This window comes from Thermobia domestica, chromosome 12, assembly GCF_964235325.1.
Source record: "Thermobia domestica chromosome 12, izTheDome1.hap1.1, whole genome shotgun sequence".
NCBI classification, from domain to species: Eukaryota; Metazoa; Arthropoda; class Insecta; order Zygentoma; family Lepismatidae; genus Thermobia; species Thermobia domestica.
Window position 1 is genome coordinate 99885043 of NC_137465.1, and position 24788 is coordinate 99909830.

At 33.3% G+C, this 24788-nt stretch overlaps 1 protein-coding gene across 3 annotated transcripts in view; it reads right to left on the minus strand.

Annotated features, from left to right (window-relative positions):
* The window catches only part of Rbcn-3A (rabconnectin-3 alpha), a 354959-nt gene that overhangs the window by 216895 nt on the left and 113276 nt on the right, over positions 1–24788 (minus strand). For all 3 annotated transcript variants that reach the window (XM_081733859.1, XM_081733860.1, XM_081733858.1), the window contains exons 16-18: positions 22958–23213; positions 16566–16705; positions 10102–10247 (exon numbers count right to left, since the gene is read on the minus strand). In XM_081733859.1, coding sequence (XP_081589985.1) covers positions 10102–10247; positions 16566–16705; positions 22958–23213 — 542 coding nt within the window. The remainder of the gene's footprint in view (positions 1–10101; positions 10248–16565; positions 16706–22957; positions 23214–24788) is intronic.

Genomic DNA, 24788 nt, shown 5'->3' on the forward strand with positions numbered 1-24788 from the left:
CTTCGAAATGTTCCTCTTATTGTCTTATTTCTTGTTGAATACTTTACAGTCTTAATACTTTTCCAGCATTTAAACATGCGTTTATAACTAAGCACCATATTGCCGATCAAAGATTTAGATTTTCTTTTAATATGTAAACACTCAAGGTATATTAATTAAACCGTTATTTGTTCTACGATCTAATTTTATATTTTATAGATTTTACGATTTTATAATATACGAAACATTTAATAAGGTTAATCGTTAATTTTAACTTATTTAAAATTAAACATAACTCATCAATGTAGATTTGGAGAATAGTTTGAGTGAGGAAAGAAATTAATTCTTTATTTAGTGAACAAATCAGAAGTTAAATTTTAACATTACCGAATAAAATGTACTTAGATTATTTTATTTGTACAATAACAACTGCGGGCAGAATAATTACTAATAGTATATGCATTATTAAGAATAATGTTCTTTATGGCTCTTGTTTGTACCCAAGCATACATTATTAATATGTGAAAATATAACCTAACGTCTTAACATACAAAAATATCCGTATCTTCATCACTGATGTTACAATAAAAAGAATTACATTTTTAGAAGTGAAAAACAGGGGAACCTCTCATTATTTTGAGTCAATCTCAGTTTGTAACAACCTTGTATACCAGTGGATATAGTGGTCACACTGTATTTTCATCACAATAATGCTCAGGATGGGTGACATGAAAATTATTCTTCCTGAAATATTAAAAACTGCAAGAAGATTCTTTCCCATTAATATCTTCCACTATTTCATCCAAGTGAGTACCAATTATCATCAATAGAGTTTAAAGAAAGGAGAAAATGCTGGTATGGCGATCCAAGAGCTGACTTCAAATTAGGCACAATTACTAGAACAACTCTATCCACATGTGTCTTACTATATAAAATTTCATGCCGGTTAGGTCAAGGTCCTAGATTCTCATTAAAGCACATGCGTAAGTGAACGTGAAAACTGAATTATGTATCCACATCATCATATCAACTATTTCATAATGAGCATTTCAACAACATTGCCAGACTTGAACATATTTCCAACTATCTGATTAAATTACGATACAATTCGTAGAAATAACACTCCAGATCTCTGCTTCTGTGGAAAGTGTACTCAGTATTGTCGAAAAAAATTATTTTCAAAAGATCTAAGATTAAGTACATATTGAAAATAGTCTTTAAAAAGTACCAGATATGAGTGAAAAGACAAAATATTACGTATAAAACAATTATACAAAACTGTAAAGAGATGTAACGCCCTTTAACTGGAAGTGAGCTATCGTTAAAACAGATTTCACATTCGGAATCCGCACCTTCAATATATCACGACCTTTTAACGTAATGACGTATTCGTCCGTCTATCTCTCACACCTTGTCTGACTGTAATGACATGTATCTGAAGAATGATAAAAAGATATTGAAGGGTGACTTCGGAATCAGAACCGTGGCAGTTGCAGTTATGACCAAAAGCCAGCGTTAATGGCAAAAGGAACCGATGTACTGAATCACACATCAGCCCAATGGTATGAGTGTCATACGTCGGCTAGTAGACCCTTGTTCGTTGTAATCTCCTTTATCTTGGATTTATATATATATATATATATATATATATATATGGAAAATACTTAACGGAATCAATAAATACAAATATATTTCGGATACTTGAATTTTGTTGGATTGTGAAGCAACATATATCAGTACATATGGAAATATCAATTACGACATACGAGGATTCCACATGTTTATATTTGTGACTTGCACACTCTGAGCCTACCTTGATTTATTTTCAATCTGGTTACTCATCTGGAAAAGATTCACAGCTAATATAAATAGATTTACATCATATAGTGCGGTTCTCCACAGGGTGTCGAAATTTTTGGTATGAAAGAAAAAAAAAAATAATGCATTTAAATGAAAAATGAAATGAAATCTTTAAGTTTAACGTCCCACGGTTATGCCGGTTAGGCTAAAGGAGACGGTGATAATGAGAAATGAGTGAAATGGTGGAACGAAGAAAGTGGGAGGAAACGGGAGAACCCCGAGAAAACCCACGAGCACGGTGTTTGTCCACCACAAAGTCCACACGGCGCGAGCTGGGATCGAACCAGATACCCCAAGCACCGGAGGTGAACGCTCTACCACTGAGCCACCGCGCCCCCCTTTGCATTTAAATGAGTCAGCAACTAAAAGTTTGGATAAAAGTGTATAGTGTATTTAAATAAGGCCAACGATTGGTCAAGGTTGGTTGGAGTTTAATGTCCTTTTTCAGCACCGAGATACATGAGACGTACATCTACAGCTACCTATGAGCTTCCAGTAACAATCGAATCCTTAATGAAGACCGAAACTGGGAGAAGGGTATTGATGGTCAAAAGTATTGAGTAAGTGCTTTTCTGTGGGGGACAGTCCAGGAAAATTTTGTAAGGAACTGCCCAAACGGATTAGTACCCCTCTAAGAGTTAAAATATATATTATGAGTAGAAAACTACTAATAGAAGGTGACTAATCAGAGTTTCCTGAACAACTCAACAGGTATTATTAAAGTTATTATTATTATATAACGCACACATTTGCCATCGAACCGATTTATGGTTCAGTAATCTTTAATTATAGTACAAAAAAACTGTAATGCTAAGAATTTTTAATTCTCTTTATAAACCGAATTCTAATTTATTTTGCTAATTTTGTCTGTTTGTTGAAGCTTAACACCAAAACTATACAAGGTGTGGACCTGCAAGTTAAGGTGGAATCCGAACTGCCATAATGCGTTCAAATCTTTATGCTCTGCAACCGGGAATAAAACGCGGAAAGACGTACACCAAAGGACCACGTACTAGCAGCTAGACCAATGGGTAAGGGTTAAATTCTAGTACATTTATATACTTACTGTTAAGTGTATAGTCCTAAAACCGAAACTACGACAAAAATAAATAAACAAAAAATAAACGCTGAAAGAACGGTAAAAGTACGAATTCACTACTTAGTCTCTTGTTCTACTGGTTGCTGGAGGGTCCATTGTATGAAGTTAGAGGCTTCCATTCTTCGGCCCTTCATATTTTTATCCATCGGAACCCTTCCAAAACCTGAAAATCTTTATCAGTAAAATATTGAACTCCTAGAACAATCTTATCCAGGTTTGTCTAGCCTCGAATCACTCGTGATCCTGCTCCATACACAATTATAAACATGACTGAGTCATATTTGTGTAGTAGGGATTTAAATAAAAAAATTACGTTTTACATTTGCTAACACTGCATACTGATGAACATTTTTCTTTACAGGATGTATTGGGGCTTCTCCAAAATTAACTTTGTGCTTCAATTTGCACAAATATTTCGCAAGTGATATAACCACTTAACCTCCCACTTAACTTCAAACGGACAAATGTAATAATTCACCTCCATCTAATTTGTATTTTTGTTTTATATTTTCCAGGTTATCAATGTACGTAAAACTTACGTTACTTCTAATGTAACAGAATACACTACATTCGGATGCAAAGAGTAGTTTCTAAATTTCTCGGAAACCTGCATTTCCTAAACTGAAGTGGCCTGTAGTAATTTTTTAAAAACATTTTTTTACAACACAAAATCTTCTGTACGTTAAAACGCCAGTTCCTTATTATTGTGCTACTTCTCTCTATTCAATTGTCAAGATAATACTAGTGCTTACTACCTCAACAATGTTGAGGATCAGTTAAAGATTGTTCAACAGAAAGTACTCCTTACTCAATAGAGTAGATGTGATATTAAAATACATATAGAATTTCATCGTACTGAATGTGAAATGAGTGATTCTCTTACTGCACGACAAACTATAAACTTCACTTCTTCAGAATTATGCAAAATATGCAGTTCGAAACTATCAGTAAAATGTTTTCCGATACCTTATTTTAGCACAAAAAGAATGCTTAAATATCAGCTTTAGATTCATATTTAATTCAATATGGATTAATTACTTTGCTATTTCTGCTATAATAAGGAAAAATACAAACAATTACTAACGATTACTAAGATTTTCTTTTTACTACTGTACAACCATGCAGGAAAGCTAACCTCATCTGAAATATTCACAAGTTGACATCTAGTGTTTAATGGCTCAACTTGTGAAATAGCTGCGTGAACAAGCACACGATAATGGTTCGTTTTTCGACATCAGAAATTTGAAATAACTGAAGTAAAGGATTTTACAACAGTATCTCGAAATGAAAAGAACAGAAAGACGGTGATCAATATTTGTCCTTTTCTCTTTCAAATACATTAATCATACTAAAGAATAGAAAGTCGTTGCACAGTTAAGTGAAAAATATATATATATATATATTTCTCGGCGCACATTATGTCAGATTTACTGAGAAAAAAAAAACTTTTTATAATTATTCAACTACCTACTTTGCTTTCCTGTAACAAGTTCTACAGCTGTAAGATACTATATAACGTACAGTATTTGGTGGTAGATTCAAGCTAAGAGATGGAGATCTTGATTGATTTTCAAATTAGCATTCATTTGTTTGCCTGCAAGTTTAAATTATGCAATCCACCTAACCATTTGTATTGTTTGAGATACGTAACCACAATTTCATCCTGCCTGGAAGTTATATATCTTGTTATTTGAGTTTCTTTGGTAGCCTTAAATCAAACTTGCAGGAAAACAAACATTATTACTTTAAAACAAAGGAACATACACAACACAATGAAAAACCATCAAAAAGTAAAATACAGAATACATTTTTCTACAAATATTTTATTTGAAGAACCTAATATGCGTTCTGCTTTTAAGGTTGCCATTCGGATTGTGTTGCAAGTGTGGCACGGCAAGAAAAATTACTTTATTCGCAGACACTTCTTCCTCAGTTACTATTATATTGTGATGTTACTGACACTATACATTTTTTCGATTATGGGCCCAAAGAACTTTGACTTTGACAATGATTGCTGTACAGAAGCCTTAAAATCTGTCCATACGAGACTATGAAATTATTGATTAAATAAAAGTAATTTATCAGTTGCGGCAACATTCGTCATTAAAAAGCAGTGCTACGGGTTATATTAGTTACAGCAGGAAACAACGCTTACTCCCAAAAATATATGCAATGTAAATCTGAAAGAAAAACTACATTTTTCCATTGATATTATCTTACACAATTATGTTACTTTTATTATGACAATAATTTACATATATTATTTATTTCAACATTATTTATGCTTCGTTTTAACGAAGAGAGGAACACTGTCCAAGTACTTTTACAATAAGAAAATCTTAAAACAGTTCATACCAACACGCTATGCAAGTTTATATGTATCTACAAAAATAGGCAAAATATTTTATGATGGATATGTGTTATGTATTCGCATTCTCCTACATATAACCCTACTCTCCTTTCTATTTTATGTCAATACCAGTCAACTTCTAATAGCAAATACATGCTATAGACAAAAAATGAAACGAAAGCACTTTATACAAAATAAGAAACGGATGGAAGTTTCTGAAAGCAACTCGTATGTTGTATTGCTTAAAACATCAATACTTACTACAATTGAAACATCCTCTTAGCTATCCACAACAGAAAAAATATACATGAGTGTATACGAAAAAAAATTTTCTCATTCTCAATTATTACCTGTCCTCGCTGCATAATAAAAGCTGAAGTAAGTGGAATAAAGAAAAAAAGTCTGTGTAACAAAAGCATGAGATAATTAGGAAATGTAATTCTATGAAAAACTTATGTTAATTCTTTGTTTCTTACTTTCCACTGAATACCATTATAATAGTTCTTTCTTTCATTGTTGCAATAAAATATAAATTATCAACTTCTAATTGTTGATCATAACATAATAAAGTCTTCACGACTCGTTTTATTAAAGCTTTAATTCAACATTCATAGTAAAAACTGTTCCGCAAAATAAATAATAAGAAAAAAATAGTTAATAAAAATAAAGTTATAAACACGTTAGGAAAAAAGTGACCATAACGTATCGTCCATAGATCTACATATTTGAAACACGAGTGTCCTCATACAAAGTTCTCTCTTATAAAGTCTACAGATATTTTAACCTTCGCTATGCATAACATGCACTATGCAGAACGATAAAATATGGATAATTTAATGATAGAACATAAACATTTCGTCTAAAGATCTGAATAATTTTCAGATAATGTCATCTCACAGACGTGTGAAATGAGAATTTTCTTATATGGGTTAACAACCGTTTCTTTCGATCTCCTGTAATTAAAACCTGGTTCATTGACGCTAAATTTATATGTTTATGAGTAGTATCCCTTAACCAGATCCCACAAAGAAACACGAAATACAGGAAAAGAAAGAAGTACTAGTACCTGTATAGAGACATTCAAGTATTCACTTAGCAACACATTAACAAAAACCTCAAAATGATATGAGACTTAATACGGCTAAAGTTCAAGTAATGCAACTCGGTCTGCTACATTTGGAGCAAGTGCAGAACATACTAATTGAAACGCATTTAAGAACACAACTCGTATGCATCGAACGACAATCGCGCTACAGATTTTTATATATATTTCTACATGAGGCGTGGACATACAGCTCAACGTGAGAACTGAACCACATGAGCTCCCGCTGGAAATCGAACCCAAATTTTCCACGCTAAAGAGGCGAGTTCACGCTACACAATGTGTATGTAGAAATCATGCTGATCTTAGTTTGAAGGTCACAATATACTAGCAACCCACAAAACGTCAGGCTCATTCTAGTTAGTAGAATCCATGCTGCCATGTTAGAAAGTTGCTGTAGCTTATACCCTACATGTGAAATTTCATAGTCCTTCTCTTCACACTGACACGAGTGTAGCTGTGTATGGATCATAGTCTATGTATGCAACGCCAGAACGTCGCCGCTAGCGAATGTATACTGTTTCATAAGTAACTTTTAACGTGACCTTATAGTAGGGCTGCAAGAGGTTAGATGACCGTGCGCAGAACTGCAGCTCACGTTGTCGTAACATGTTAATGATCCATGGGTGGGTAGTACATGATGGGATGCAGAGGTTTCCGCAGCAAATGTGTCCTCACCCATCCCCACCGACGCACCGGGAACGTTTGAACAAAAGTATCTATTTGAAGGAGTAGCCTGACAAAACAAAACACACATTGTAGTTCACACTTCATCTGGCATGTTCTTTGATGTATCATTTTCTAAAATTACCACCGGATTTCTGAATTCTTATTTTATTTCTTTATTCAAATCAAAATTTCTGCATTTTTGGAGTTCAGCTCCGTTGCACTATAGAAAGGCGAGACTTAAAAATAAAGTAAACATCTTTTCAATATCTTCCATTAATATGTTGAATTCTCCAACGGAACGAGACCAATAAAGCTTTTACGACTATTAAAACCCTCTGTGAAGAAAACAATTACTGAAATGTCAATTAATTATGTAATACATTAGCACGAGTACTACTACTCATTAATTACATAAATTATACGAACGACAATTACCTCAGTAAGTTCAAGATGACGAAAAATGGAATTTATTACAAACACACCTAGCTCTAGCTGAGATTAAAATTCGAGACTGACACGTCATGTGTTCGTTAGTCTAATGTCTCAGACCCTTTAACTCTACCAGACAACATATAAATAGAATCAGGTATATCACATTCTTCATACAATGTCTTTATATACGTATTGACTCGATTATTCAGTAATACACTCAACCAACAGAAGTAATAATATAGTACAGTAGATCAAATATAAAGACATTTACACTCGAAGAGAACACAACATATTTACTTTTCTTTAATTATCATACTACATAAGTAATATTTATGATCATCATTATTTAGAGGAAAGAAGAAAAAAAGAAACACTTCTTTGGTTCCGTATAAGGCGATACGAAAGTTTCATCGAACTAAGAATTCATATCAACAGAATTTTATTCGACTCGATATCAAAATCTCTTCAGGAGTTCCGCGATAATCAAGATATTAAAAAAAAATGACCAATAATACATAAAGCTGATATAAAAGATTTTTATCAATGAAATAATCTACATATTCCGTAATAACTTTACGAAAATAAGCAAGAAAACACTGTGAAATATATTGCAATACCTCCTTGTAAAACATTTCTTCGATTTATCAAAATAATAAAATATCCTTATGTATTTGAAGTTCACTTTGATTTTGTTTTATTAAGGTTTAAAGCTTTTTAACAAATAAGACTACAGCTCTAATGCTAATTCCCTCTCCATCAGGAACACTCATAACTCAATTTTAATGACACTCAAAAATAGATGAAGTTATTTCAATGAAAAAAAAAAAAAAATCAGATCGTTTTCAGTTGACGCATAGTCACACAGTCCTCAATTCTCACGTCAATCATTCTGTTATTAATGTTGAATATAATTTGCGAAGAAATTTCGGTGAAGATTCACCAACTGAGAACGCACTTCGTAATGCAATTTTAAGAAAAGAGATTGCATCTGTACTGAAAGCCGTCCAACTGTTCACCAATAAGCTTTGAAACAATAAAGCTTGTCTGTGTAACTTTCACACTTACATTAAAGTCCACAGAAATCTATCATTAGAACCAGTAAATAGGACCTTTTGCACAACTGACTATGTGGATATTGTGCAATTTTATCCCTACTGATCAGAATTCTTTAGTATGCAAAATGACAGTAGAACTCGATGATCTAAGGAAATTATTACTGCTGAGGATGAAGCCATTTCTGCCTTTAGGGTAGAGTAACGCAATACGTAATGTTAGAATCACAGAGAAGGAAAGCAGCATGCCTAAGAACCCACAGTGTGCGCGTTTCATGACATAACTCATGAGAAATTATATAAACCCTTCCATTTTGAATACGAAACAATTATGGATATTTTATACCTGAACATGTTATACGTTACTTCTACCGTAGTTAGAACAGGATATACCAGGTTTATCTTTCAACAGATGATATATTTTCGTTCCAAGTCAGATATAAGCTCAATAAGTGACTACCAAACACGTAAATCGGTGGTGCTTGTCATGCCAATAATGAACCTCTTTACTTGCTTTCGCGTTCCCAACATAATGCCCTAACCTAAAGATGGGTTGCCACGTTAGAACTTGTAGCTGTCATAAAAAAAAAAAAAAAACCTACCATATTCACCGTGTAGACATAGTCCTGAAAGGGTCATAAAACATTTTTTCCATCTTGCAAGGAGTCGAACAGTGTCCAACTTTCTGGGATGTCTTGCTTGCTACCTGCTATCGCCCTCTCACTGACATAAAGGAAAAAAAAACAGTTTCGCCGCTTCCGAAACAACGGATTCTTTTGGACAGGGAGAGGGAGTGCGCCAAAATACACGTTTTTAATGAGGAGGTTAATTGTTTGTCCACTAGACTGCAGTGCTGCATGAGTGGTGATACCTTTCTTGCTTACAAGAAGTTGTAAAATCTAAACAGTAGATAGAAAGATGGGGTAGCAAGGTCTTTTTTATGACAGCTACAAGATTCATGTAAAGTGGAAACGTGGTCTAAGACTTTAATTTGCATCATTAATAATCTATAGATACCATTGCCACGATCCATATATGAGGTACACGTACGTGTGTAATGCATCACTCCAATTGCATCAGTCTATCGTGATATGCTACAAGATAACAAGAATACGACTACAGACTTGCTGTGTGTGGAGTGACAAAGGGAGCTTTTATACCTATACTGTGAAAAACGATTTTGATGTTGTAAGACCAAGCTTCTTGCGTTCCTTACTTCCATTTATATCACTTTTATGTATATATGTGAGTCACTAAAAGTGACTTATGAGCGTTTCTAATCGGAAAGATCACTTGAAACAACCCTGTCTACACAATAATGATCTAATTAAAAGCAAATTTAAAACGTTATGGCTTTATAGTAACATGCTGATTCCTACTTCTTACGAATAAAAAGTAATAGTAACAGTTGTCCTACGAAGAAACTACAAAATGCATTCATCTGAAATACACCGGTACATTAAAAATATGTTCTTTGACCATATTGTTTAACAGCTATCCAAGATAACAGCTATTTTTTTAATTGTTGAAGAAAGTTATAACTACATTTGAAACTTACCTTACTGTACTATCTGAGTTAGCCGTCACTATTATGTATGGAGCGAAGCATGCCGGGTAAATTGAAGCAGAACTAAGGTGACCAGCAGCGGGTGCAGCATGTATTACTTCTATTCCATCATCTAATGGAAGTTCTTGGGTACACACCTTATTTCCAGAATGTACATATGCAATTATTAACATATATTAAAAAGACATGTCAAATGTTAGACACACACTATATATTTTTTTAGCACCTTCTCCAAAAAATGTACTCAGTTTTGATTACTCATGTACCACAAATTAGGAATTGTGCCCATCGAAAATAGTACAGCTATACTAGATATGAGTTCTAACTGTTTACCACTACACATACGAGTTGCGGTCATTGCAACATGGATACGAAAAAGTAGCAGGAGTTTTATGCTCGAGATAATAGTAATTTTCAGCTCGTTTTCATTATTTGCATTAAACATTAAAGGAAACATCAACTGACGGTAACATTGTAGTTTAAAGGAAAATACTAACAACAGAATAGTGGAGCAGGAACTATGGAAACACATCATTAAGGTTTAAAAAAAAAAAAAAAATGAAATTAAGTAGAATCTTGTTTTTCGTCGAATTTTCGTCCCTTGCAAAAGGTGACAGCTAAAAGTTACCGAAAATTCGGGTTAACGCACAGAAAGAAGACGTAATTAGGTAAACATATTGTGTTATTTATTATATATATTAATATACAAGCACGTAAACGAAAATGAATACGTTAATACTTTATCTCAAATTTTACAAGTTGTAATAATAATAATAATAATAATAATAATAATAATAATAATAATAATAATAATAATAATAATAATAATAATAATAATAATAAGAAGAAGAAGAAGAAGAAGAAGAAGAAGAAGAAGAAGAAAGAAAATAAACTTAAATATTGTGAAATAATTCTATCAATTCTATTAGCATTTTTTTCAAAACGAAAGGCATTATTTCGTTAATATTCACGTGTTCAAACGAATTCTCGATTGTTTAGTCTGTTAGTTATATATAAAACCAGTTAATAATCATTAATTATTATTAAAAGTATTATTAACTCAGTTTCTTATAGCAGTATTACCTCACTTATAGCAATTGCTTAACTAAAATTTAAAGTAATTCTGTGGTAAGTCAAAAAGTGTGTAAAATTATAAGTTAACGATTATATTCGGTTGGTGCTTTGACGTCTGACCCCACACAAGCATTGCAGGAATAGAGGTTTGTCACGCTTTGACGTGGGAATCTCGGAGAAACGTTCGTGTCATTACAGACGAATTAAGCATACACCACACTGTCGTTTGATGCCTTCGTGTAATCGAAAAAGTTAAAAATTAGGAGTTAGCACAGCTGAACTGGAATCGCCGTCTGAAGATGTGCAGTTCTCTAAGTGTAAGGAATTAGCGGGTACGTTTCTTGCATCAGATTGTCACTTAAGGTGAAAACTGAACTTTTTATGACAATCGTAATCGGTTATGAGAATGGCTGGTTAGTGATCAATTTCCAGGACTCTTTCCTGAATCATTCTCCACCCACAAAAAATTATGTTACTCGTATGATGGTATATGGTGGATTGAATCCACCATGTCTTTCTCTGGAGAGGTGAAACAGTCAATGCAAATCGTTATAGTGCTGAACTCCCATGAAATAAACCGCAAACGTGTTCGCAAGCATCCATCAATGGTCAACAAAAATGGTGTCCTCATTGGATACTGGTCTCCCATATGTCCCACAAACTATAGTGCAGGTTCACCATGAGTTGTAGTATTAAACTCTTCCTCATTCACCTATTATAATGATGTTTCTTCCAGTGGCTACTATCTCTTACAGCATCTTGATCCTCGATTCAACTTCTTGGGAGTGAATATTTTCTCTGATGATCGAGTGATGCAACGTGAGGTTGAGGACTTTTTTTGCATCGAAGACTATCGACTTCCTCCGCCACGGAATCCAGTCGCAGGCTACGTGATGGCAAAACTCTGTGTTTACGTGGTTACAAACGGTAACTATTTTAACTAACCAGATATTGTAGTTCTTTTTCCCTTTCCTTTGAAAATGAGCCACCAAGGCTGATATTTCATTCGTACCAACTTAACAGCAATCCGCAGTCTTACAACTTTTCTCAATAGCAGAATTTCACACAACTAGTTCCGTTTATTTATTTTATTTTAAATTATTATTAATCTTTTTTAAAGCTTAACGATCCAAATTTATGCGATGCTAAAGATGAAATTAACAAAATAGTGGAATGAAGAGTGAAGGACATCGGAAGCCCCGAAAAAAATGACGAATATAGTGTTTGTCCACCAGAAAGCTCACTTGGCGAGAGCAGGGATCGAACCAAGGACTCAACGCACCAAGATGAGTCCTCCGTCACTGAGCCATCACGGCATCTAGCTTCACATACATTTGTTGTTATACAAGGTCCAATGCAAAGTGTTTACAGTAGCAAGGGAGGAAAAAATCGTGAGGAGGAGGAATCGTTACAGAATAAGGAATTTGCAACTGTGAAGAATTTTAATCTTGCCATTTTGCAACTGAGTACACGCAATTAGTAAAAGATTACATTCTGAGAAAAGGCAAGTGTCGCATGTGAGTTAACCTAAGCTAGCGAAGAAAGAGACCGTATTTGTCGAAATAGTATAGTACAATTATAGTGCAACTTAGACGCAGAGAATGATTATATTTAAGAAATTATATACATATGCGTCAAGTTATTTCCCTAAATAAATATTCTATTTTCATGTTTGTTCACAATTAATGCTTAACTAAACACAATTTACGCGATAAGTGCTACACAAAATATGTAATAACCATAGACAAAGAGGAAGAAAAAAATATTACTTATGTTCACATATAAATTACATTTCAATTATTGATATTTCAAACAAAAATGTGCAATATTCGACTTTAAAATTCTATTTAATGGTTATTGATGTTGCTACTCGGTTTTTCTGAAATACAGGGTTTTCTTAACAATCTATAATTTTATAAGTCTGCTGTCGCAGTAATTAATGAAATATTCGAAAACGTTATGTGCATATATAATAATTCAGAGATTGTATATATATATATATATATATATATATATATATATATATATATATACACTTGGAAGGAAAACATCTAAGAAAGTTTTATAATTTACTTATATGTCATTGAGAGTCGTTATTATTACATGATGAAGTTATTATCTTTATACTCTTCAGTGGCCTGTTTGAACCTATTTCTGGGCAGCATAAAACTAAAGACAGGAAACAGTCTGCAAAATTTCCAGTATCTTCCCTAAATTCAAACTAAACTCAAGTATGATTATCGCAAAATGAACGTATACAACACCTCACGAAGATACGTACATATTTTCAGCTTTTTGCGTTGGTTAAAATTTTTGATCTTAAATTTAACCGTATCCCAGAGAATTTAACCTTTGAACTATTCCCGAAGTTTCGAAGTTGATGAAACGACAGATCGAGCGTAAAACAGTTACAAGAATTTTAAATGCTAGTAACATATAAATACTTATATAGCCGCACATTTTACGTTGCGTTGCGTTGTGTATTACGAATATTTATTGTAATTCTCGTTCTACTATTTTAAATTTACACTGAAGTTTCAAATTTATTTACTTTTAATTTATATTCAAAGGAACCTATGGTATTTAAAATCCTAGAATTAAAAGGCACTTCGTTAGACTTCCTCCCTCGGATAGGCCATTACTGTATGATTACAGACAACTCTAGAAGCAGCTAGACTAATGGGAACTCACAAATTAAATTCCTTCAATGTATACTACATACAGTAGTCTCTATTATCCGAGCTAATGTGGAACCTGAGTAACATCGCATAAGCGAGACACTCACTTTCTGCAAAATAAAGGACAATACTGTATGTACAGTAATAAAGGGATAAGATACAGTATAATTAAATAGACCTACATTAACTGCTATACAACAAGCTCTATCACTCTAGTGCAGGGTTTCTCAACCTGGGTGTCGTGAGAGGGTTTCATGGGGTCGCGAAGATAAGCGGAAGAGAGAGATATAATTAGAATCTCATACCGGAAAATATTTTTAAATATTATTTTGAATTTTGTTCTGATAGGCCTACTTTTATTTTTATACATACTGTTAACAACAAAAAATGGGTCTACTAAACATTTTCAACAAATTTAGAGTTGTTTAAAAGTCAATTTAAATGAAACATACCAGAAAAATACAAATGCAACAAAACCTGCATATTGAAATACAACTAAAATTGAAAGCTAATGAAATACCTGACCATGGTGTGGTTTCACTAGTGCGCAATGTCTGGTTCAATCTTCGTGACCCACATTACCAAGTCATTTAAAATACTCTTTAACTATTTTAACAACCATCCAAGTTTTTTAAACAAAATTAAAAATCACTTTTTTTTTTTTTTTTCATATGACCCAAAATTAAGAGAGTTATGAAGTTTTAAAATTTTCAAACGGACTCCATTTTTAAACAGTACAAAGTATGACGGATCGGATTTGATATTTCTAATATGAATGAACTGACCAAATTTGGTTTTAATCCATTCGTTTTTAGGGAAGTTACTGTATCAACTATATACAAGATATGGATTCTACTATTACAGAAATAGATGGATATCGTGATATCTCCGCAATAGGTATATGGTGGATACTTATTACACAGAAGCTTATTACAAACCAGAAAATTATAAGGGGGTTGCTGGCAAGAGGATGTGATAAAATGGGTGTTATATAGGAATTAGGCTGAGAACCACTGCTCTAGTGTAAGTTGAAAACTGCATAAAAATAAATAAGAAGTTTAAAAAAAAAAAAAAACTCACAACATACTATTTTTCAAACTTACATAATAAAACAGTCCTAAAGTATCGAAGATGACCGTTGACAGCAGTACACATGGTTATAGAGCTATTCTATTCCTACGTACAGGGACGTGAAAGGGCATGAGTTGAGCTGATTTTGAGTTTAACGTCCCATTCAGCAGCGAGGCTATATGAAACGTTGACCTACTGATTAACGTGGAATCCGAAACACATGAGCTCCCGCCGGAGTGAAATTGGCTCAATAGCCATGTGTGTTAAGAGTTTTATGTTAGTGACTCCAGCGTCGGACATTCGAATCCTCTCGATTTCTTTTGTACTTACTTTCTTATTTTCGTTAATTTATACCTATTCCCGCATCACCAAGCCTCTGCTCGCACATTAAAACTCGCACCATTTAAAACGCGAGCCGTAGAACCACCACGGTGAACTCGGAACTCGGTTAGTCATGACTCGGATAATCATGGTTCTATTTTATATAAGTGCACAAATTTTCATGGAGACTTAAGAACGGTAAATCTGTTACTGGGTTTTCGTTCACGTTGTAATTTTTGATGCTAATACCTTTGAAATTCTTAACTACATCCGTTTTCAAAGCTGATATCGAAGTGTGATTTCATGACCTAAAAGTTTCGGTCATGCCTTTATGCCCTAAATGTGGCGAAATATGGCAGAATGACAGACAAAAATAAATTCTTAACTGATTTAAATTTTTAATAAATAAATTTCTAACAATAGCGATTTCTTAAGAAGTTTACAGTAATTTTCCTCTCAATAAATATCTTTAAGCTCTGAAGCATAGACCACAACACACCGCTGAACTTATAAGATAAAAGCTGAATAACCGCCTTTCGTTGCCAATAATGATAAATATTTTTCTGAGCAATAACTCGTCTAAAATGTAATTAAAAATATGCTTTTTATATTACTTCGAGTCCAAATATGACCTAAAGCTAAAATATGGTTCAAATATACATTTATATGACCTAAAAAAAGTATTGTTGAGTTCACAAAAGCCAGAAACGTATTTGTTTAATTAGATAAGCAAAAAGTTGCCAGGACGGAAATATGACGTGTAATTGAAATTCGAGACCTAGTAATAAGATATTATATCTACACTTAAAAATAATTAACTGACGGAATGCAGGCTTCTCAATATTAAATAAGTCTATATTCACTAAATAAATACAAGAGTCAATGAATGCATGTATGGAAAACAAACATTTTCCTAAAAGAATTCCTACGAAAAATTATCTTAGTATTAATAACGTGTAAACTTAAACTCGTATTTACAGTGATATACTCTTAAATGTACTGTTTTAGTACTTCCTAGTACCTTCTTCAGTACATCTGGGAACCGGCATGTAACTAATCCTTGTCACTTCACAAAATTTAATTTTTCATTATTCCATATGCACCGTAAAAATGATAAAAAAAAAAAGTTATTACCGTACACACCAATAGTGGAAAATGAAATTTTAGGAAGAGAGAAGAGTTACCTAGATCTCCTGAGGAAGGTAGCCAGCGAGTACTGAAACAGTAAAGTTATTAGTACATTAATCATTAGACGTAGTAAATAATAGAAGAAGTTGCCAAACTATTACACACATGCATCAAAATAATTACCTTAGTAGTAGTTATTACAACATGAGAAGCCTGTACCGAATTAGGAGGTTCCTTTTCCAACAACGGACTATTACTGCGGGACTCATCTCCCTCTTGTATTAAATGACTATCAGGTACATACATCATGCTTTCTGACAGCCCTGGAACACAAAACAAACATAAATAATTCGGTATCATAAAGAAAGTATACAAAACCTTTTTCACTTATATATAAGCTATCACGCAACAATTACACTACAGACTTGAACAAAAATAATAAGAATACGGAAGTGTTCAAGTTTTTCGTGTCTACTTTGTTCGACTGTAAAGGAGAATGTACATATTTTCACATTTCTTAACACCGGTTTCAACTATTTCTGACGATGATAACTGGACACAAATACTAGATTATTTCATTACTCTGCTTATATTTTTTACTTTTTTTTTTTTTAAGTTTGTACTCTTAATGACGGAAAGTACACTTCAGCAGCTATATGCCAATATATATAAACATATAAAATATACAAATATCCAATGTACCATCCAAAATACACTACAGGGGACACAGTGGCTCAGTGGTAGAGTGCTTACAATCGGGTGCGTGAGGTCCCCAGTTTGGTCTCCATTCAAGTAAGTTTGTGATGGACAACATCGTGTTCGTGGGTTTTCTTGGGGTACTCCTGTTTCCTCCCACATCTCATTTTACCAATTCTTCCATTATCATTCACTTGCCTTAATCATCTCCTTTAGCCTAAAGGGCATAATTGTGGGGCGTTAAACTGAAAGACTTAATTTCATTTCCAAAATACCTATAGTACATGATGCTAATGTCAGGTTAATCTTACCTATGACTGAATACGAAAGCATGTCGATGTCGAAGAGATCTTTATGGGGAAGGTATGAAATTTATTCATTTATGTATTACTGGTAGTGGGGGAAGATACCAGTGAGAAATTCGTTATTATTAAGTAGAGAAACACATGCTGCATACAACAACTACAGATATTTTTTATTGTACTTAAAATCATGTAAGTTTGAAATTAATTTCTCAATCTTTAAAGCCGTGAAACCGAGAACATGAGAAGATTGCTTTCCCAAAAATTTCATTTCTACCTTCCATACTTGTTCACTGGGCAACTTAGAATGAGAAAGTTGAGGCTACACTGAAAGTAAGTCTTGTAAGTAGCTATGCTTAAGATTCTTGACATTTATTTAACCTTAATGTGCCAAGTTGAATAAAATTTAAAGAATATACTAATCTACAGATTTCTATAACCTTATACATTAATATTAAAATGAGAAAATCAATATCACGTAACATCGTCTAATGGTGCTAGTAGAATAAATCTGTGAAGTGTTCCAGTACAGAAAATTAAACAATAATGTTCAAAATAAACATTAACAATAAAGTAAAGACAAATTCAGTAGTCTCTTAAAATTTACAAAAATACATATGTGTAAATACCTCTTCTTCTATATACAAGTATGATGACCATTACATTATACCGGTATGGTAAAATAAAGACTCACATGTGATACAAATAAAACCCGAAAGTTTGACAGGAAGAAAAGTACAATAAATTTAAAATTCAGATCGGCAACTACTTTTAAATGTAAACAAAATGACACAATGTTACTTCGCAATGTAACAATGCATACTTTTCAATGTACATGATAGATTCCTGTTGGGTTTAGTTTGAGTGTTTTCGATTAGCTTGCCTTTTATGGATTAAATCTGAAGCATTCCTAGCAATAATCCAACAGCAGTCGATCAACATAGTAGGACTCGCTTTCTTACTTAACTTTTCTCCATTGCTGCAACATCTTGATGAAAACGCTTCCTATAATCATTACTTACTGCTCTACAATCTCAATCGGAAGGGCATATTGCAACCAGGTTTTTCGTAGGAGGACAACAATTTAAATCACAACTTCTTTGTAATTTGTTGATCGGCGTCTGCCGCAGGACTGTGAACAAACAGTTAAAAATTTCCCACGTAGCTTTCTCATCACATTTTAGTATTTCATCAAATTGATGATCTCTAAAGAGCTGTCGAATCTGTGAGCCTATGAAGACGTCCTCCTCAACTTTGGCATTACTTCATCGAGAGAATCTTCCTCTAACGTTCTTATATGCTTCCCCCTTGTGTCTTATATTCTTAAGAGAACATTTCAAAAGACTTACCTTAATATGTAGCGGGAGAAGTAAAATTACTTTGGGATCTACAAGTAGTTCACACTGCACGTTTTTCACGGATGGCTGAAGAGTTTCGCTAGTACACCAGTCACTTTTGTAGTAGAGTCGTTCCAGGTCAAATCAACACAATTTTAAAACAAAATTTACCTTACCATCTCAGATTTTAATGAAATTTGGTACATGGATGCCCTCTATATAGACTACGAAAAATACCAAATTTAAACTTTATATATCAACCAATATTGAAGATAGGGCTATGTAAAGTTTGAAAAAATCACCAAAATTGCATGTTCAATGAATTTTGAAATTGGAATTGCAGCTCTCCTAATTGAGGCTGAGGTGCCATTTTACAGCATTTTTCATGCTCTTTCTTGTGGTGTACAACATCATATAGCCTAATACAGAATTGCTTTTACAAAATTTTACTTCAAAATCAAAATTTTACTTCAAAAATTTTCAAAAAGTACATATTTTAAAATTTTGAAATTAATTCCATGAACAGATAGTATTGTTGTAAAGCTTTGGCAAAATATGAATTTGAGATGATAAACGGGTCTTTGTTTAAAAAAAATCAAAACTAACACTGGAGCTCAACCTTGTTGAATACACTGTACCTAGCTGAAAAACACAAGTATGCAATGTTTTTTGTCTTACTTGTGGGAATAAATATGAAGAGTAAAGTAATGGGTCTAAAACACATCATACAGACTTGTAATCTGCTGGCAATATTTATTACCTCATACTCTAAAAATTTTCACTTAAAGCTAAGTTAAAGTGCTAATACTTCTGAACTTTAGTTTTATAAAAGTTAATAAAATAATATTAATACAAGTTTCACAATTAAAAATAAACATGGTTTGTAAAAAGTATACATCTAGCACTGGTACAACAGTAGGCTTGGCTGGTTTAAACCACTGTAAGTTCTTTTTTTCAACAATAGGTATAAACAAAAGAAGCAAAAATGACAGAAATCGTGAGAATTTCATAGTGACGTTTTCACACATTTCGAATCATCTGTGTTAGGTGAATCTAATTTTCGCCTTGTAATTAAACGATCCTGATGAGCCCACAAAATTTCTCCTAGCTGGAAACGGGAGTAGTGGTTCAGATGTCACTTTTAATAATATGTTCAATCCTTCATAACCTCGCTATTACATACGGACGTTAAGCCTAAACGAACTAAAACAGCTTTAACGGGTAGGCCCGGGTTTACCTAAAATTGAAAAAATATAAACGTCTAAATATAATAAATATACATTTACTGCAAAGGAATAAATCCTATATATTTATATTTTTAAAAAATTAAATTAAAAAATAGCCTATTCAAAATCGTGACGCCGACCCTGCTAATGAAACAAATTCTATCTTATCTATCTGCCTGCCTGAATGTCTGTTTCATAGTTAATATTTTTAACTTTGCTTAAATATATTGATAAAAATAAAGTACGCAAATTTATCGACTGCATCTAAGTTTTTCAATTGGACTTTTGAATTTTCTTGAATGATATCTCACACTAAATGTTTAATTTTAAAATTCCAGCATTCAGTGTTTGTATAAACGCCATTTTAGCGCATTAATTATATGCAACGTACGCAGGAATTTATTTAGGGGATCCACAGCAGCTTTTCAGGGAGGGTTCAAATTCAATATAAGCGAAAATTGTACTAAAATTTTCAGATGGTTTGCAGGGTTGGGAAAAGAAAGTGTCAAAATCTCCACATAAAGTTCAATTAGAAGATATATCAGGCCATGTCGCCGCTGTCTAATAAGAAAATTGGTGGCTCCGTTGTTTTACAGAAAAATGAAGAACTTGATGAAGTAAAAATAACTTCTTTATCCACCTGGGCCATCTTCATCATTCTGATATCCAAGAAATGCTGATGTTCTGTGGATGTTAGTAGTGGACGTTCTCATAAAAGTGAATCCTGTAACTCCCACTTGGAAGAAGTTATGTTCTCCTTGAAAGTGGTGTATACCGAACAAATGCGGCTTTTTTAAACTTCAAATGATAAACATATCCCATTACTGTACTTACTGAGAAGTTTTACTATGGACTCTTCTATACTCTTTCTTCAAGTAAGTGTTCACTTTTATGTTCACAGAAGTGTAAAACTTAGCAATCTTGTATTATTACCCCACGTACAGAGTATTCTTGAAAAATCAAGTGTTAGTTTTGAAATTTTTAAATAATGAATCCATTATCATCCCAAATTCATACTTTGCCAGGTGCTTTACAACAATAGTATCTGTTCATTGAATTAATTTCAAAATTTTAAAATACGTACTTTTTGAAAAATTTTGAAGTAAAATTTTGATTTTGATTTTGTAAAAACAATTCTGTATTATCCTATATGATGATGTACACCACAAGAAAGAGCATGAAAAATACTGTAAAATGACACCTCAATCAGCTCTCTATCTCAATTAGGAGAGCTGCAATTCCAATTTTAAAATTCATTGAACATGCTATTTTGGTTATTATTTTTCAATCTTTACATAACCCTATCTTCAATACCGGTTGATATATAAAGTTTAAATTTGGTATTTTTCTTAGTCTACATAGAGGGTATCTATGTACCAAATTTCTATTAAAATCTAAGATGGTGAGGTTAAGTCACTGTGTTGAATTGATATGAAATGATTTGTAGTGAGAGGCACAACTTCTACTGTTCTATTAACATATAAAGCAGCATTATTTTGTATAATCTAATTCCACCCCTAGCAACGGTGCTATTACTTTAAGTTCACCTCAAATGTGCAACTGAAAGTCATAATATTTAATGGCTCGCAGTAAACGTTCCAAGTTCTCACAAGATTCCTTCATATGAACTGCATGCACAACAATGAAACAAAGATCGTTTCTAATGAATAAAAGCACGGCTTTTGAACTCGCGTTTGAAAAATCTATGAAGTGCCTCTACCCCGTATGATCGTAGTTAATTTTCAGAGTCTTCATGAGGCCATTTATGACTACACATGCGACAAGTGTCTTGCAAAGTGAAAAAATGAAGGGAAATTCTTCTCCCCGTTCCGATACAGAAAAATATTTACGTCCTCCTGCAGTAAATTTCATTACTGTAACCGTAACACTAAAATTTCGATTTGGTTTTTGAGCGGTCCAAATTCCTAATGAGACCACTTAGCTCTTCTTGAGTTCGTCTATGTAGTTCACTTGAAGGTATTTTCAAGTTCACGGTCCTTCCAAGTACTTAGTTCAGGTGGCTCAACTTCTTGATCATCATCAGATAAAAGTCGTATTCTTTGGATGTGCGAAGAACAGGTAATCCTTCTCTATCTGAAACTAGGTGCATTGCAGATGGAATGTTAGAATAGATCAATGTTCGCTTCTTCCTGGAAATTTGCTTCTAGACACGAGAAGCCTCAGAAAAGTAGCATTCACTGGTGTGGTCATTTGGTTCCTTCCAAATCTTGGACACTGCAAAAAGTATTGAACGTCTCTTCCCATTTAATCTGTTTCTTAAGATTGCTGGCAAAGTGTTACAAACAATGTGTGTGCTTAATCTTGATCTCCAATTTTACACCCAAAATAACAGTGATAATATATGCTGCTTTTGTGATGAAAATGTTACTTCCCCGCAGAAATTGACCGCACTGTTTACTCAATGTCACGGCATATTTGTTTATTTAAGCTCTTTTTTGAGAAACTCTGAGGAAACGCTCACAAATATATGCAAACACGTGTATTTTTGTGTGCAGTTCTTCACAAAAAAAGAAAAAAAGAAAACATGTTTTTTCGCACACACTAGCAGGACATAACTGAGATGAGAAACAGAAAGGAACTGAGTGATAATGTAACTCTTCCAGTGTTGCCATAGCAGTGTCTTTTTACACTAAATGTTGCGAATATGTTCAGTACTATAAAGTTATTATTAGACACGAATGTAAAACTAAAGCAAGAGCAAATTTTCAATTTTCATTTCCAAGTTCGTCTTTAGCACCACAAAATCAATAATTAGGTGATTTTCTTCAATTTACATTTTCATTGTTGAGCAGTGTAATTCATTGCTGAATTAAGCCACTTCAAAATAACGGTTTTGTTTTTAATAAAGCTAAGAACTACAGGATCCAATATTAATATTTATAACGATTCACTAATGATCAATTAGAGCTATGTAAGTATACATCCTTGTGTTACTCATGCACTTTGATTCTTAATATCCAACCAAATTATAGATCACCTTTTCATTAACATACCGACATTTGATGGTTGTGATGCAATAACAAGTCTCCACATATGCACTAACGTCGTTTTCCCAGTACGTTCTAAAAGGACTATATAGAATGGTTCCTCAAAAACCGCTGACTGCTGCAAGTCCACCATGGCCCCTAACTGAGTTTCCATTAAGCCGAGATCATCATCTTTGTTCGTGTCTGAACCAGTCTTTTCTACTCTCTCTCCTGTTATTAATTGTTCTTGGAAAACATGAAGGAACTGAGTATTTTGCCAGTCCTTGAAAGAAAAAGAAGGACAATATCAAACATTCTTTCGTGGATAACGTAACCATGAAAAGAATATCTTTACACAAGTCGTATTATTACACAACATTAAATCAATATTTTTTTCATTAAAATATTTTCTGCATCCATTTAAACCTTAATTAAATTCCGTAGAAAAATATTCTCAAATCGATAAGATATCATATACATCGTTTAACCTTTCTGCGAAAACATTAGTAAACATTCGTGTTTGTTTTCTTAGTTACTACAACTGGTTCTTTCATTTAGTCTAATATTAATATTTGCAATTCAAATTACCGGAACAAAATCTTTGAAATTCTTCTATTCTCTATTTATAAATGACTGGGAGCTAAGAATAATACAATACAAGTCCAAACAGAAAACGAGGTATGGAAAATCCACTACTAACCATTCACTCCTGTGCAAGAGATTTACACTTGTGAGTGAGCATGAGATCTGCAGTTAAAGATGCAGACCAATGAAGCCGAATACTATAACAACTGGACACACAGAATCTCTTATGTACCATCAAGCAATCAATAAACCTACAGAAATCACAATCCCTGTAGTTCCTATCTCTCTGCACACGTACATAGTAAATGTGAAAATTAACATTATATACTACCTGGTTTATTATATAGATAGTACTTGGATCTCCCACATCTACATCCTTTACTAGTCGAAATACCCGTTCTTCGCACGGGAAGGATAGATTTATGATGTTGTTCTTTAAAAAGATTTAGAGTCTTACCCTTGTAATACGCATTTCAATCAAAGTGAAATGACAAACGACCTAAGTGTTAGCTACGGTTAACTATTCAAAAATTAATTTCAAATGATCCGCCTCTTCTCCCGTGAAGATAAGACATTTTTATATACTGTATTTTATACATATATATAAAAATTGCTCGCCCTTCTCTCGATAAAAGTGGAATTTGCGGAAATGTTGTCATATGTCCACTTGTATACAATAAGGAGTTCCAATACCAAATTTCACCTCCCTAACATGTCTTTTACCTTAGGGCATTTTGAGATATGACCATCTTATTGCAATATTTGCAACCCAACTTTTTTTCTCTTCCCGCCATTTTTCTTACCTTCTATGGGAAATATCATAAAACGAAAAGCTGAAAAAATGAAATCTTTCGGTTTTACGTCCCATGATTATGCCGTACGTTAAAAGAGATAGTGATGATGAGAATGAATGACATGATGGAATAAAGCAACTGGGACCAAACGAGAGAATCCCAAGAAAATCTATGCATACAGTTTGTCCATCACAAAGCCCACTTAGCACGAGCAGGGATTAAAGTAATGACCCCATGCGCAGAAGGTGAACATATTAACATTGACCCACCACGGCCCCGTCAAAAACCCTGGAACACGTCATTAATTGTTTTAAATGAGAAGTCTAAATACCAAATTTCTTGTCTCTAACCTTAAAGGATTTCGAGACGTGGCCATCTTATTATAACAATTGCAAGTTCCCTCATTTTCTTCCCTTCTAACGCGAAATATCAAACAAACGCTTAAATATGTCTTTAATTAGAAATAATTTAAGTAAAAA